Source organism: Topomyia yanbarensis, chromosome 3 (genome assembly GCF_030247195.1).
Source record: "Topomyia yanbarensis strain Yona2022 chromosome 3, ASM3024719v1, whole genome shotgun sequence".
In the NCBI taxonomy this organism is placed as follows: Eukaryota; Metazoa; Arthropoda; class Insecta; order Diptera; family Culicidae; genus Topomyia; species Topomyia yanbarensis.
Window position 1 is genome coordinate 323,076,015 of NC_080672.1, and position 17,151 is coordinate 323,093,165.

Sequence of the window (17,151 nt, forward strand, 5' to 3'; positions counted from 1 at the left end):
TTGTTGTGATTTTGGTATCGCTTCACCTTAATGTCACAATTTGAGCTTGCCTTTTTGAGGACTCTCAATACCTGAAAAAACTTCAACATGTTTCAAATGAATTATTGGAATCTCAAAAGGATAAAAAATACAATTGGAAATGTTTTAAAAGGTTTAATTGCTCAAATCTCTATGAAATATATGGCCTGGGTTAAGCCAAACCCGACTGAGCACCATAAATTTTTTCTAGTATTTTTCATGTTAAAATGCATTTTAGATAACTTATTATTAACATAGCAAGTAAAGAAACACCTATTTGCTTTCGTTTGCTATTTGCGTTGTGCTATGTTGGACGCGACAGACCTTTTTAGAGCACGTATCTCAAAATGGCGCTCTTTGCCTTAACACAGGCCATATCGAAAGTATATTCTACCAAAGCATGCCAAAATCAAATTAGAGTATTTTCCAACACAACATTTATAATCCCTACATTTAGATTTTCTTCAAAACAAAATGCTACCACAACAGCCCCTCTAGGAGTGACTAGCAGAAACTGGTAGACTCAATCACGATTATTTGTAGTGCGATTCAATACAAAAAAAGCTTTTAATTCACCTAACAGTGTGATGAGACATTTCTTATAACACTCTTTTCGACTATTATATCGATTGAGAACAATTCCAACACGATGTTTCGCGATGTTTTTGATAACACATACAACATAAAACAGTGGTAGGCCTCAGAGAAACGTTCAAATCAACATCCTCGGATATTATATCGATCAAATTGGCATGGGACAACATCTTTGCGAAAATTTTCGAAAGTCGAATCAAATCAAATCATAGGTAAAACGAAAACAATGCCCTTTAAAATAAGCGGACAATCCACTTAATACTAATGCTTTATGAATAAAACATTTAAGTTCTTCATTCAATGCATTATGTATGATAAACTGAATTTCCTTTTAGGGACTAGGGTGATGAGCCCATTATCGCTATGTTTCTATTATCACGCTACCCATTTGAAGCCGTTGGTTAGAGCAGTGTCTGCCATCTTTGTTTAACGCATTGAGTCAAATGGTAGCGCAACAATAGGGGCACTCGATTCGTGTTTTCGTTGCGCTCAAACACGAGAATTTCACTGTTTTCAGCGCATGTATGTTATTATCTTGGTACGTAACAACAAAGCAAAGCTATTGATGCCAATTTGTACGCATTCCATTGTTTGTAGGCCGAATAATTAATGAATTAGTGAGGCGTTCTCCTTAGTATGGTGAAAATAGGCACTTCACCCTATATATGTGCTGACCCAAAAAAAATGAAAAAAATGCGTACATTTGAAGTAAATGCCATTTAAAGCGTTTATTCAAATTTTCATGGCGATCTGAGAACAGGAACTGAAGTTGCTGCTCTTCATAACACGCTACCTCAACGCAATTATTTCGATATTGGCTTTTAGTGACCTCACAGTGAGCAACATATTTCGACTCGCAATGGCTAGTGGTTGAACAAAGAATTTTGATTGGAACCATTATAAGTAACCCTAATGCTATAAAACAAATTAGGACTCTCAATACCTGAAAACCGTCACCATTATTGAACCAACCCTCACTAATGAATGCTTAAAACTAACATTTGTTTTAGCTCTATATTCTCCAGCTGAGCGATTCACGTTCACCGCAAGCGACAAAAAAAACTACGTTGAGGAGCGAAAGTCTTCGACAATATTGTTACAAGTACTTTATAATATTTACACCCTAATTAATAAAAGTAGAATTTTCAGAAAATCTTTTTTTCATTTGTCTAAGATATACATTAAGGCTTTAAAAGTAATATTTTTTATTCAATTAGTTTATTTGATAACTAAACAAAATATTTTACAAGCATATTAATAACTCTACAATTAACTAGAAGGAGTGGTTCAATTTTATTAAGATTAGGGGGGATTAATTAGGGCTATTTTTAAGTAGTGGTACTGTTGGGCATTTCTTAACGAGAATATATATTGAACAACTTAAACTAGAAAAGAAAAAGGGCAATTAAGTTTTTGGATGATATTCAAGGGAGAGGAGGGGGGGATGAAGTCCTACATCTGTGTATCAGAGATAGGGGAGAGAGGGTGGACAAGGCTGACAGGGGGGGATATAAACAACGGTAAGTATATAGTAATGATATTATAGATTCAGACGGATGCATCATGTATTGGGACGCTGGGCGGTCTTCCCCGAGCCGGCAGGGGTTGCTCCAGACGATTTCGTAGTACGGTTCAGATGCGGATCGGCATCACACTGCGTTGCGCGTGTGATGTTGTGCTGAAGGTATCGTATTTGTTGGGTAATTCGACAGAGATGTTTTGTGTCGTCTTGGAGTCGCATCAAACCATCGTTGGGGTACGGTAGGCGGAAGAGGGCACTTTTGAAAATGATAAGAAAATAATAGGGGCAGTTAAATCTGAATATTGATGGCTTTTAGGAAGGTGCATACGAGGGATATATAGAGAAGATCGCGACTTGCCAGCAAATCTCAAACCGGGATATTGGGTGATCTTCCTCAGGCCCGATGGGAATCCAATAGTTGAGATCTAGCAGAATCCGCAAAACAATCGTTCGTCCGGGGGTGGGCGTAGCGTAGTTGGTAAATCGATTGCCTTGTACGCAGCGCACCTGGGTTCGAGTCCCGACCCCGCACATAAGGTTAGAAATTTTTCATAAGAGATTTTTCTAACCCGAAGAGGCGAATGACCTTAAGGTTAAAACCTCTATAATCGAAATAAGAAAAATCGTTCGTCCCTTTGCTTTTGCGGAAACCAAATTGTGTATCTGACAGTAAGCCATTTGCTTCAACCCAATTTGTCGAGGCGAAACAAGATCATTTTCTCGAACAACTTTCGGATACAGCACAGCATTGCAATCGGTCGATACGAGTTGTGGTCGGAGACTGGTTTCCCTGGTTTTTGGATGACGATGACCTTCAGTTGCCTTCAGTCATGGAATAATATTACCCTCAAGAAACTTATTAAATAAATTCAACAAGCGTCTCTCGACAGAGTCTGGCAGATTCTTTAACAAGTTAAATTTGATTCTATCTAGTCCTGGAGCTGTATTGTTACATGTTACATTGTTACATGTTGATAAAAGAGTAAGTGAGAACTTCACCATCCAAAACGGTGTTTCGTTCGCGTTATTGTGAGGGAACGCGGCACGGTAGATCTTCTGTGCCGGGGCGGAATCCGGACAAAGCTTCTTGGCAAAATCGAATATCCAACGGTTTGAATATTCCACGCTCTCGTCAGTACTGTTTCGGTTTCGTAAGCACCGGACCGTGCCCCAAGCAGTGCTCATCGATGTTTCTCTCGTTAGCCCGTCGACGAACCGGCGCCAGTGGACACGTTTTTTGGCTTTCATCAAACTCTTCATGCGCGTTTCTGCCATCGCATACTGTCGGGAGCTGGCTGCTGGCCCGTCGTCCCGGAAGGTCTTATACGCAGTACCCTTCTCCGCGTACACGTCTGAACACTCTTTGTTCCACCCTCAACCCATGGAGAACGCCCGCGAAGGTACTACGTTTAGTCTGAGCTTGAATCGCAATATTGAGAATTTAGCCACTCAGGAACCCGTACTCTTCCTCCGGAGGAAGCTCTTGTGTCGACTCTACTTTCCCGGATATCGCGAACACGTAGCTCTTCCAAACAATATTTCGTTTGAGGTCATACGAAACATTGATTGTATTCGGTGACCCTGAACCGTTAGCAATATTAATTACGATTGGCAGATGATCGCTGCCATGGGGATCAGAGACTACCTTCCACATGCAATCTAACCGCAGCGATGCCGAGCAGAAGGGCAGGTCTAAGGTGCTTGGACGCGCTGGAGGGGCAGGAATGTGTGATTTCACCCGTGTTCAAAATGGTCATATTGAAGTTGTCGCAAAGCTCATGGAGTGAGGTAGATCCATTATCGTCATGAAGGCAATCCTATGCCGTACCGTGGGAGTCGGTGGCTAACTGGCTAAGCGTATAATATTAAAATCGTGGAAGTGTAGGTTTATTTCTGAAGTAAGCCATGTTTCGCATAGTGCAAATATCTCGCATTTCAAGTTGTTTAGTAAGATTTTAAAGGAATAGATTTTCGGGATAATGCTTCTGCAATTCCACTGTAGACCAGTGATTAAATCCGTGACCTCGTTCGATGAATTAACCATCGAAGGATACAATCGCTGAAAGGAGGGGCCATTTTACAAGGAAATACATCAAAAATATTTTAACTGCGAGGAGAAAGTTTATCAAGATGCTTTTGAGAAGGTCAGAAATATTTAGTGCTGTAAAAATACGATCCACAATGTCAGAGAAATTCATTAAGCCAGCGCTGGTTCCTTTCTCTGGTTGAGATATGGAAACTCTTGGGGTTTTTTATGTTCCTGGAAGTGCTGGGGACTCCTTTTCTGAGCTCAGGTTTCTGAGACTGAGAGCGACTTGCTTCGGTTTTGCATCAGTACTTCCTTGAGTAGTTATTTTGTGACGACTATGAAGAGGCACCTTCTGGCCTTTACGATGAAGCTTGGGAGAGGAAAGGTTCCTCCTTTTTCTATTGCTTCTAGGCACAGCAGAAGGTGTTCCCTCCTGGGGTTCATCACAGTCGCCTTCGTCAGTAAACAAGTTGGTGTAGATGTTCGTAGAGGCCAATAGTGGCGTAGCTATCTTACGCATTTCTGCAAAAGATCGCTTAGAGCGTCCCTGAAGGGAACGCTTAAGATTCTCCTCACTCTGTTTGTACGCGGGACATCATGTGGGTTTCCCCCACAGTAGAGACACTTTTCGTGATCGCTTCCACAGGAATCATCCGCATGATTCCCACCCCATTTCCCACAACGGGCCTTATTGCTACAATGGGATGCTATGTGTCCCAATTGTTTGCAATTAGTGCAGTTTATGACCCGCAGCGCAAAGAGGCGAACAAGTAGACGAACCTTGTCAAAGAGGAGATAGTTGGGTAGAGCAGAGCCGCCGAAGGTCACCCGATAAGAGTCTGAGTTGACGTATGTTTTGTTCCCGTCAGCTGCGACCGATGCTGAATGCAAACGATTGCACTCCAGTATCTTCACTGGTTTAAGCATGGGGTCTTTGAAACAGTCAGTCCCATATTTCAGCAGACTCAGACTCGAATCGGAAACGACCCCGCAGACTTCAACCCTGTTAGCTGGTATACACACTCTGTACTCCTTCGTAAAAGGCCCGTAGCCAGCAATATCATTTGCCTGATTTAAACTGTTAACAACCACCTGAAGCTTATCAGGGTCGAATTTTCGATATTTCTGACATGGCCGAATACTGATCCGTCAGGACTCGAGAAATCTGTAATAGATTCAGATACTTTTTGTGTTTGGCCCGGAAGAAGATTGCGTGTATTTGTGCCGGAGAACCAATTTTGTTTCAACATCCATCTCACCTTGAGATGAACCACTGTCAGGGGAAGTCATTCTTGCACGGGCCTGTTGGCCGGTGCATGCTGGTACTATAGACAACGATGGGAAGTTTAATATTCTGCGCTACTTGACTTGTGTATATAACGGTATCCAGACGGCATACTAAAAAACACTGCTTCACTGGCACTACTACTACTACTACGGTAAACTCGCAGAAACACAAAAGAAAGGAAAAATACTGAAACCTCGACGATGCGGAAAATGCGTAAGATAACCTTGGCAGCGGATTAGCACTATTCTTTTCAACGTTACACATTCATGAACTGGAAAGATAGACTAATCGGACCGAGAGTCACAGAACGAGTCAATTCGGATTACTGATGTACAGAAAATTACACCAAAAATTTATATGGTTTTCTATTTGTTCTGTTCGTCACCTCAGTTTTAGTACACCTAAAATCAACTCTCTAAGAAACATTTACTTCATTGATGTTCGCTGGGTCAACATCTAGGGTCCATATGTGAAGTCGAGATGAGAGAGATGATCTCTGCCGTTACACCGAAAATCAGCTCAGGTTTTCCATAACCACATCACAGCTCTAACTTCTTTCATTAAAATGTCACATTGACATCTATTGAGAATTAGCTAATTAAAAATGCTTACAAAATTTCGTATAGCCAGGCGATAACGAAATTCAGAAATGTTTGAATTCGGGGAAATATGTCGCATTGAAACAGGAAATAATTGAATGTGGCTCTCTGCTACCTGATTTCAGCAAATTAGCACTGTTCGTGGAACGATCGTCCCTGGTGGCACCAACAACGTCACTCACCTCTAAAAACCACAACTCTATGGTTACAGTTCTCTGGTGTGCAATTGCTTGCCCTCCATACTTGATTGTCTCCAATCATGTACATTCTCACGAATTCCACCCCAGGGCCACCCCGAAACGACAAGCGGGTCAACCTTTGACGATGCAAGGCCGCAGTATACCTCGGGCGCACAATTTATGATTTCACCGACACGTTGTGAAAAAAGCAGACCTATGTAAGGTAGGTATTATTTTGCGACCGTTGTGGGATTCGGTCCACGTGTGTGAAAGCAAACGACGCCCGGCTGGGCACAACACGAGAACATTACTTACTCCATCAAACCCTGAAGGTCTCCACTTTGGATGGCAGGAAAATGCCACTACCACCCGACAACGAGTTGAACTTTTTTGTCGGATGATGAAATCATATATTTTGTTCCGTTTAGCCGCCTGGCTTAGAGCGGAACATTTTAGGACTATGTATTTTTATTGTCAAAGGTTGCGCTGGTGTGCTTCGGGAACCTATAGATCATTTTGGCTATTTCTTTTCGATACCTGAGTTTTTGGCAACTAGATTCGGCTGCCTGTTGGTTTTGACAGTTATATTTGAGCTAAGATATTGGATGTTCTTTGCTTCGTTTATCCAGTTAAATAAAACATTACTTGTTTCATCAGCTGTGAATCTCGGTTTGTGGAATCTTCATCATTGTCTTATAATTTCCTTAACCATGTTTCGCATTTTAAAAATGTATCTTCACTTTATATCAAATATCGCCCATCCGGATTTTTAAAACTTTTTTATTAAATTTTCGGTAAATACAATACCCATCGAATGGGATGAAGTGGTGTGGTTCCCCGCGGGTGCGGAATTCTAGTGGGGGTCCCAAATTTTAACAAAAACTAAAATTTTGACAAATTCTTTTTTGACAAAAATCTATTTGAGGAAAGGCAATTAAAAATGTAATCTCTTGTGTAACTAGAACTAAAGAAAATTCTAAACTACTCGATATTTGATATCAAATATATATTTGTGGCCAATCAAAGAATCAGACCCTGGCGGGCATAGTGTACCTGGTAAATCGATTGCCATGTACGTAGTTCTTCTGGGTTCGATTCCCAACCTCTCGCACATAGGGATTTTTTCAAGAATTTTTTCTAATCCGAATGAAGAAGTAAAGGACCCCAAGGTTAAAATTTACACTTGTTAGCGTTAATGATTTGATTGGGGGTAATTCGGGTTTTTTCCTAGTGCTTCTAGTCTAGTCTAGTCTACAAATATACAGTCAATACATGTAGGAATTCTGGAAAATTGCAAATTCACCCCTACAATTTTTTGTCAATATCAATGTTTATGGCACATATGGTATTTTATATAGCAATCAAATTATTCATTTAGTGAAGAATTTACCTAACGAATCATTTTAATCCCTTCATTCGGCTGGGGTCCTCTAGGAAGAATAACAGTCTATTATCTTTCTCCAGGCAAAGCCAGTCTAGAAGCGATGTGGCATCCGGCGGGTTAAAGTATCTCAACCAAGAATTGATCCACAGGGTTCCTGCTCCCATGTTATAATAGCCCACAGAAAACAGGAGTCCTCAAGTAAAGGCATTTTTCCGTGTCGAGGACTTAATTGCTGAAAGGACGAAAATATGCCAGTCGCGCACGGAGCGTCGTCGGTGTATCCTTGGTGTGTTTTCTGACACAGTGGACATTTGTTTCTTCGTAGATCGCGAAATTCAAATGATGGTCATGTCCCTAATACCCATTACGGTGTGTGCTATCGGTGACGGTAAGGCAACGTGTTTGGTATCTTCTAGTTGCTGTAAAACAAGTGCTGATGATGAAATGTTTAGTGCTGTGATCGAGTATGGTTAGTGTAGCACAAATTAATCTTCAATATGAACGTACAGCACCTACGAATCGATCCTGCGTTGTGCTGGGATGAAAAGCCCCCATAACTTTGGTTCAAGAACCATATTTCCGTAAACGAAACTTCTATGTTGGAAAGCTACTTAACCCCGTCTTTGTAGTTTTCAATAAAAATGGCATGACAAATCCACGTGAAATGCCTCGTGCATGTATACTTGCGAATAGTGGTATCGGCGCATGTCTTATATCCGACCTCACAACTCGCGGTATCTGCACTGTTACGGTCAATATGACTGTTGATAACATAAACAGGAAATATGTCTATTGTTCGGTACTGAATGAACCATCTCCTTCTGAAGGTTTCCAAACGGTTGTATCATATTGTGGCTGTAATGGGTTTCTTGTCATAATTGGTGATGCAAATGCCCACCCAATAATTTGGGGCAGCTCAGATATCTGTTTGAGAGGTACCCGTATAAATAAATACCATTCCAGAAATCATTGGAACCATTTCCAAACTATTCATATAATACTCACCATATTGGGAATACTACTGATATATTCCACCATTATAATTCAACTATTATACTATCATACTCATTTTAGTTGCCATTTCCAATACCTTCCAAGTATCCTATATTGAAGATTTGTATACTATATTGTACTTTTGTGCTAGAGGTTAACATTGCTCTTGTAGTCTTTGTTATACGAATATCTGTTTACGCTGCTTAACATGATTGTAGCTTGTAGCTTAACATGATCAAAAATCCTAGTCCTACAATAATGCGGCGATAGCTCAATTATATAAAACGACAGTCCACTTAGTGTTAACGACGCTCTCTTTAGAAGAGGGCGTGTAACAAAATAAATCTTCATCAATCGATAGAATTGAAATGTGAAAGGAAGAATTTTTATTCTTCACCTAATATTTTATGCGTCGCTAGATCTAAAACATGCATATTACCATTATCTGTATAGTTCTTGAATGGTACGTTGTCCAAATGTATATGGAAAACAGCACATTTTGGTATGGTGACTGTTCTTAACGACCCGTTGTTTGAATGGACGAGCATGGAAAAACGACAGTGGTTATGTACGATATTATACCAAACAATGGTTATACTATGTTTACACAATAGAGTTAAAACATGATATAATAATTAGCAACAAGAAAAATGTCGTCAAGATAGCGTTAAAACACGTTTTAACTCGTAGTGTAATCGTAGTATTAATCTATTGTTGAACGAACCATATTGTAAATGGATTTTCAACGTTTGATTCAATGGTTATGCCAATTGTTGATTACGCCACATCGACCAACGAGCCCCATTTGCCCCGTTCATTGAGTGACACCGATAGTGTACTGAGGGTGCACCAGCCGAGGGATCGTCAGCGATGGTGAAGGTGACCTACCTAGCTTATATCGATCGAGCGCAAGTGACAGAGAGGAAAAAGAGAACAGATTGATAACGTGCGCAGTGATAGCTAGGCGTCCCATCGTATATTCTGTTAAGTAATTGAAATCTAAGGTTTCCTATTGAATATATTGAAACTTAAATCTAATTAAAATATCTAGGTGAGAAAATACTTGAAGAATCTTAAACTTAACTTAAATTTATTGTAATACTAATTAAAACTAAATCTTAACCTAAATTGAAATAATAGCTAAGTACTGAAGAACAATAGTACGGACAGGTGGCTGGTTGCTGCATATAGGCAGCTCGTGCATAATTTAGGGTAGGAACTCAGAAAATTTACTAGTATTTATATTCTAAACGAAATATTTACTTGTTCAGAATCAATATAGCTTGAAACTCCGTATTACGCTGTGTAAGAACACTTGCGAGAGCAACTATTAGGTGAGTTATTATAACTGTAGCCATAGCCATCTCACCTAAGCATATTTACTACTAGATTCCGCGAACTTTAACAGTTGCAACGCGTGATTATATGTAAAGGTTATACGGAGCGTTGTACGACAAAAAGAAATACTAAGCGTAAGCACAATTCGTTTACAATCTTAAATCTACAACTTACATCTACTTACTTATTTCCTAGGAATTTTATAATCTAAATAAACATTTATTGAGGATTGATAAAATTGGATTATTTCTTGTCGCTGCAGCGTGCGTAATATTATAAAATTCGCTTATTGGAACTGAGAAGATGCCGGGCAAACAGTCCAATACAAAATCCAATAAAAAAGTAAAAACCGCTAAGCTGACGATTCAGACAAAGGGTACCGCCGCCATTGCTAATGCCGTTGCTGTTAACACCGATGCAGCAGCCATCAACACGCAACCTGAACGAGTACTTGGACTCTCTTTCAACACTACTATGAATGTTCCTGTACTTAACACGGGATCAGGAAGCCAGCAAGGCGCCGCGGGTGCCAACTTGATAAACAAAGTTCGCCGGTCCACACGAAATAATCACTGCTCCCTGTGCGATGAACGGGATAATAGCAGAATGGTCCAATGTGACTCATGCGACAACTGGTACCATTTCACGTGCGCAAATGTTACTGAAGCAGTCTCAGAGACAGACTGGAGTTGCCCGTCTTGTGGAACTAGTAACAGTACCAATCCTCTCCATCCGGACAATATCTGTTCTTCACAGCAACAATCGACACACGAACCTGAACCATCTGAGGATATAATATCTGTGCGATCTAACAATACCCTAACAAGGTCGAGCACCTGTACCAGCAGAAGTCGATCAAGGCGTGAGATGAAGTTGCAGCTACGCAAACTGGAAGAGACTAAAGCCTTGGAGCAGAGGTTTCTGGACATGAAATTCGCCATACTCGACAAATACAGAAGCGATAGTGAGGAGGATGAAGTTGGGTCAATAGTCGATAAAGTATCGCAAATAGAGGAGTGGATAGAGGGTACGGACCGTATTGGTGATAGAGGTGAGGCCCATTTTCAGCCCACATTGACTAATGAACAGCAGCCGATAAGTTCGCAGCCTGTAGAGCACATCGCTTACGGTCAAGGGCAACCACCAATCGGTTACAATCGAGAAAGAACGTCACAAGTTCCCCTCCACGTTCCACTGTCAAACCCTGGAGGACGTCCAATACAACAAATTGGGGTGCATCCCCCTCGCCCAGTTCCTCACAACTTGCAATGGACACAACCTAGTATTCTAACCCGAAGGGTGAGTGGCGTCGACAACTTTGTTCCTGAGCAGGGTTCAACGCCAAATCCTCCACGTTATCGACTTGAACCCACGGAAAATAATGGCGACGATACCATGTATCTTCTGAATAGAAGTCAATTGGCTGCACGTCACGCCGTTCCCAAGGATTTGCCAGAGTTCAGCGGACGAGCCGAAGAGTGGCCATTGTTTCTGGCTATGTTCAACTCTTCAACGCAAATGTGCGGTTTTTCAAACGAAGAAAATATGCTTCGATTGCGGAAATGTTTGAAAGGTGAGGCGCTGAATAGGGTAAGGTGCGAATTGCTGCACCCGTGCAATGTGGCGAGCGTGATGTCAACGCTCAAAATGTTATATGGCAAGCCTGAAGCGATCATTCAAGCGGTCATCCAGAAGGTGAGAGATTTGCCAGCTCCTAGGGTCGAAAAGTTAGAAACTCTTGTCGATTTCGCACTTTCGGTGAAGAATCTCTGCGCCACAATACAAGCGTGCGAGATAAGTGACTACATGTACAGCTCTTCTCTGCGATACGAGCTGGTAGAACGTCTACCGCCCGGACTTAAGTTGGAATGGGCAAGATCGACTAGGGGAAATCCGGTACCGACATTGCTAGAGTTTAGCACTTGGTTGTACGTGATGGCGGAAGATGCCAGCGCAGTGATGGGAACGCAGAACAACGGACCGAAAGACGAATCAAAGGTCCGCAGCAGAAGGGAGAACGTGCTTAACGTGCATATCGAGTCGGATAAGAAGCAACCGTATAACCCAACCAGGGACAAAAAGGATTTCTCGCAATCGTGCAGAGTATGTAAGGGAACCTGCTCTTCGGTAGCCAAGTGTGAACGGTTTTCAGAATTCAGCTACGACTCTAGATGGGCTACGATCAAGGAACTCAAACTCTGCCGAAAATGCCTTCAACGGCATAATAGTCCCTGTAAACTGAAAAGGACATGCGGAATCAACGGATGTACATACCTTCATCATCCCCTTCTTCACGGTAGCAAAAAGTCCGAGTCGGAAACAATAACTTCTGGTCCATCCACTTCTTTAATCCCCGGCGGGAAACTCGAGAGCAGTGTCAATGTCCATCAAACTAAAACCAGTGGCGTACTTCTCCGGTTTGTTCCTGTTGTTCTATACGGGCCGTCGAAAGAATTACATACATACGCATTTATCGACGATGGTTCTGAGCTGACCCTTCTGGAGCAAGGACTGGCAGATGAATTAGGAGTTTCTGGACAGATAGCACCTTTGTGTCTAAAATGGACTGGTGGCACGAAAAGAGTGGAGTGCAAGTCCCAAAAGGTCAGTCTGCAGATTTCTGGCACATCGAACAAATCGATGAGACATGCATTGTCGGATGCGCGTACCGTGAACAAGCTAGAACTGCGACCACAAACGATGATTATTTCGGAATTGCAGAAACGGTTCCGGCACCTCGAAGGACTTCCCATCGAGTCGTATAGTGACACTGCTCCACGCATACTAATCGGTGTCGACCACGCCAAGCTTGGCCACGTAACGAAGAGTCGTGAAGATAAAACAAAGGAACCAGTTGCGGTCAAGACTTGCTTAGGATGGTGCGTTTACGGATATGTCGCACATAGTTCGTCCAGCACCGGTGTCGTCAACAATCATATGCTAGATATTTGCTCATGTAACCAAGAAAACGGAGATTATCTACATAAGGCCATGAAGGAATATTTTTCCCTTGACAGTATGGGCGTGGTCAAATCGGGAAAGGTGCTCATGTCCACAGAAGATGAACGGGCACTACAAATGCTGGACACACTAACGCATCGGAAAGGGGATAAATATGAATCAGGCCTTCTTTGGAAATACGACGGTGTACGCCTTCCGAACAATAAAGCAATGGCACTAAAGCGCTGGGAGTGCCTGGAACATCGGCTGCAGAATGATCCGCATCTGGCAGAAGTTTTGAACACGAAGATCGCGGATTACATCTGCAAAGGATACATACGGAAGCTTACCGATGCCGAGCTCACGATCCAGCATCCCAGGGTCTGGTATCTTCCGGTATTCCCCGTTGTTAACCCGAACAAACCTGCAAAGACGAGGTTGGTATGGGACGCCGCCGCGAAAGCTTACGATGTTTCGCTCAACTACGTCCTTCTTAAGGGACCCGATTTCCTAGCGTCTCTGCTAAGCGTGCTAATAAAATTTAGAGAACACCGGATAGCAGTTTGCGGAGACCTGAGGGAGATGTACCATCAAGTACTGATGCGAGAAGAGGACCAGCATTGTCAACGGTTTTTCTGGGGACGCGAGGAGAGCACAGGCGGACCTAATGTCTACATCATACAGGTGATGACGTTCGGGGCCTGCTGCTCACCAAGCACGGCCCAGTATGTAAAAAACAAGCATGCCAAACTGTACGAAAACGAGTTTCCGGCCGCAGTTCGTGCGATAGTCAAGCAGCATTACGTCGACGATATGCTCATCAGCGTCGAGACGGAAGAGGAAGCGATTTCGCTCGTACACGACATCAAGATGATTCACCAGGAAGGCGGCTTCGAAATGAGAAATTGGCTGTCGAATTCATCGACGGTGCTGCTATCGCTGAATGAAAAACCAGTGACCAATAAAAACTTAAACGTCAATGATGGCCTTCCCACGGAGAAAATTCTTGGAATGTGGTGGGACACAGAGAAAGACTGCATTACCTTTAAGCTCTCCTCGAAGTGCCAGGAAGATCTCCTATCTGGTCAACGGCGACCAACCAAGAGAGAAGCTCTTCGAATGCTGATGCTGATGTACGATCCATGCGGATTTATCGCACATTTCCTGATGTACCTCAAGGTCTTGCTGCAGGATATATGGCGCTCTGGAATTGGCTGGAACGATAAAATCGAAGAGAATGAGTTCGAAAAGTGGCTGCTATGGCTGAAAGTCCTTCCCAAGGTAGAAGAAGTTGAAATTCCAAGATGCTTTCGGATCCAGATCTCAGTTAACGCCGAGGTACAAATACACACATTCGTCGACGCAAGTGAGAATGGGTTTGCAGCCGCGGTTTATCTGCGATTCCGACAAGGAGCTAATATAGAATGTGCGCTTGTGGCCGCCAAGACGAGAGTGGCTCCACTTCGCTTCTTGTCCATTCCTCGAGCCGAACTTCAAGCAGCTGTCCTCGGAGTGCGACTAACGAATGCCGTCCAAACTGCCCTGAGCTTTAAGGTGAATCAGCGGTTCTTCCACACTGACGCCAGGGACGTGTGCTGCTGGCTGATCTCTGACCATAGAAGATATAGCCAATATGTTGCCGTTCGAGTCAGTGAAATTCTGGAGAGCACGGAAGTATATGAATGGCATTGGATATCGACCAAACAGAACGTAGCTGACTTGGGTACTAAATGGAAAGGTTTCCCGGATCTCAGCTCGCAAAGTCCGTGGTTTCGGGGATCCTCGTTCCTATCGACACCAGTAGAAGAGTGGCCTATAACTTCGCGGCGGTATGGAACAACTGACGAAGAACTTCGTCCTCATCTACTTACACACATTGTTGCACCAGAACCGTTGATCGCGCTGGAGAAATTCTCAAGCTGGACGACGCTATTACGCCGAACTGCAGTGTTCGCTCGGCAAGCTTCCAACTGGAGACGATTGGCGAAAAAGGAGCGACCACTTAGTGGACCACTCACCCACGAAGAACTGGTCAAAGCCGAAAATTATCTGTATCGCATAGCCCAAGGCGACGTGTTCGCGGACGAGGTGGCAATCCTGAAGATTAATGCCTTCTCCGCAGAGAAGAAGCGAATACCGAAGAGCAGCTCAATCTACCGTGTCTGTCCTACACTGGACAATCAGAATCTGCTTCGAGTTCAAGGCCGGACAGGGGGATGCAAGTACATCGATGTAGATGCCTCCAACCCAGTAATTCTTCCCCACGAACACACCATAACAAAACTCGTTGTGGCGCACTTTCATCGGCAGTTCCATCACCAAAATCACGAAACCGTGGTAAATGAACTACGTCAGCACTTCTATATCCCACGATTGAAAGTTGTCTACAGGAGAGTGCGTAGGGAATGTCAGCAGTGCAATAACGACAGCGCAACACCCTGTCCTCCAATGATGGCTGACTTACCAGAAGCACGGCTGGCTGCCTATACTCGTCCATTTACTCACACAGGTTTGGATTATTTTGGGCCGATGACGGTATCAATCGGTCGTCGCACTGAGAAGCGATGGGGTGTTCTAGCTACCTGTCTCACTACTAGAGCCATCCATCTGCAGGTCGCATACTCACTATCGACGGACTCGTGCATTATGGCTTTGAGAAATATCTTCAGCCGAAGGGGAACACCTTCGGTAATATATAGTGACAGAGGCACCAACTTTAAAGGCGCTGAAAAGGTTCTCGAAGAGGCGATTCGGAACATAGATCAGGACAAATTAGTGACCGAGTTCACATCAAGGCACACCGAGTGGAGATTCAATCCACCTTCGGCACCACACATGGGTGGGGCGTGGGAGCGCTTGATCAGGACCGTGAAGCAGAACTTGAGTAAGGTTATAGCGTCAAGGGTAGTAACCGCCGAGGTACTCGAGAACGCACTGAATGAGGTGGAGAACATAGTCAACTCTCGACCGTTGACCAATATTCCCGTTGATGGCGACCTCTCTCCGGTACTAACCCCTAACCATTTTCTCCTGCAATCCTCCAACGGGTTGAAACCACTAATCACTTTCGACGACAGCTCTCGGGCCTTGAAAAACAACTACGAAACTTCTCAAATCCTTGCCAACAGTTTCTGGAAACAGTGGCTCCGAGATTACCTTCCGACCATCACGAGAAGATCCAAATGGTTCGTGGCGATGAAGCCCATCGAAGTTAACGATATTGTAATCGTAGCCGATCCAAAGTTCCCACGAAACTATTGGCCAAAGGGAAGAGTCATAGCAACAAAGGTTGCCTCGGATGGACAGGTACGATCTGCAACGGTGCAAACTGTTAGCGGCGGAATTTACGAGAGACCAACAGTGAAGCTCGCAGTACCTGATGTAGGCGTTCGTAGTAATGCGTCGCGGAAGAATCTACAACGAATTACGGGGGGAGTGTTGATTACGCCACATCGACCAACGAGCCCCATTTGCCCCGTTCATTGAGTGACACCGATAGTGTACTGAGGGTGCACCAGCCGAGGGATCGTCAGCGATGGTGAAGGTGACCTACCTAGCTTATATCGATCGAGCGCAAGTGACAGAGAGGAAAAAGAGAACAGATTGATAACATGCGCAGTGATAGCTAGGCGTCCCATCGTATATTCTGTTAAGTAATTGAAATCTAAGGTTTCCTATTGAATATATTGAAACTTAAATCTAATTAAAATATCTAGGTGAGAAAATACTTGAAGAATCTTAAACTTAACTTAAATTTATTGTAATACTAATTAAAACTAAATCTTAACCTAAATTGAAATAATAGCTAAGTACTGAAGAACAATAGTACGGACAGGTGGCTGGTTGCTGCATATAGGCAGCTCGTGCATAATTTAGGGTAGGAACTCAGAAAATTTACTAGTATTTATATTCTAAACGAAATATTTACTTGTTCAGAATCAATATAGCTTGAAACTCCGTATTACGCTGTGTAAGAACACTTGCGAGAGCAACTATTAGGTGAGTTATTATAACTGTAGCCATAGCCATCTCACCTAAGCATATTTACTACTAGATTCCGCGAACTTTAACAGTTGCAACGCGTGATTATATGTAAAGGTTATACGGAGCGTTGTACGACAAAAAGAAATACTAAGCGTAAGCACAATTCGTTTACAATCTTAAATCTACAACTTACATCTACTTACTTATTTCCTAGGAATTTTATAATCTAAATAAACATTTATTGAGGATTGATAAAATTGGATTATTTCTTGTCGCTGCAGCG

The 17,151-nt window shown here is 43.0% G+C and overlaps 2 protein-coding genes across 2 annotated transcripts in view; one reads left to right on the forward strand and one right to left on the reverse strand.

Moving 5' to 3' along the window:
• Positions 1 to 17,151, reverse strand: part of LOC131690597 (uncharacterized) — a 541,241-nt gene that overhangs the window by 459,111 nt on the left and 64,979 nt on the right. The gene's annotated exons all lie outside the window — the stretch shown is intronic.
• Positions 10,248 to 16,370, forward strand: LOC131688089 (uncharacterized). The gene has a single exon (XM_058972241.1). It carries the CDS (start codon positions 10,248 to 10,250, stop codon positions 16,368 to 16,370), a length of 6,123 nt encoding a protein of 2,040 aa, XP_058828224.1.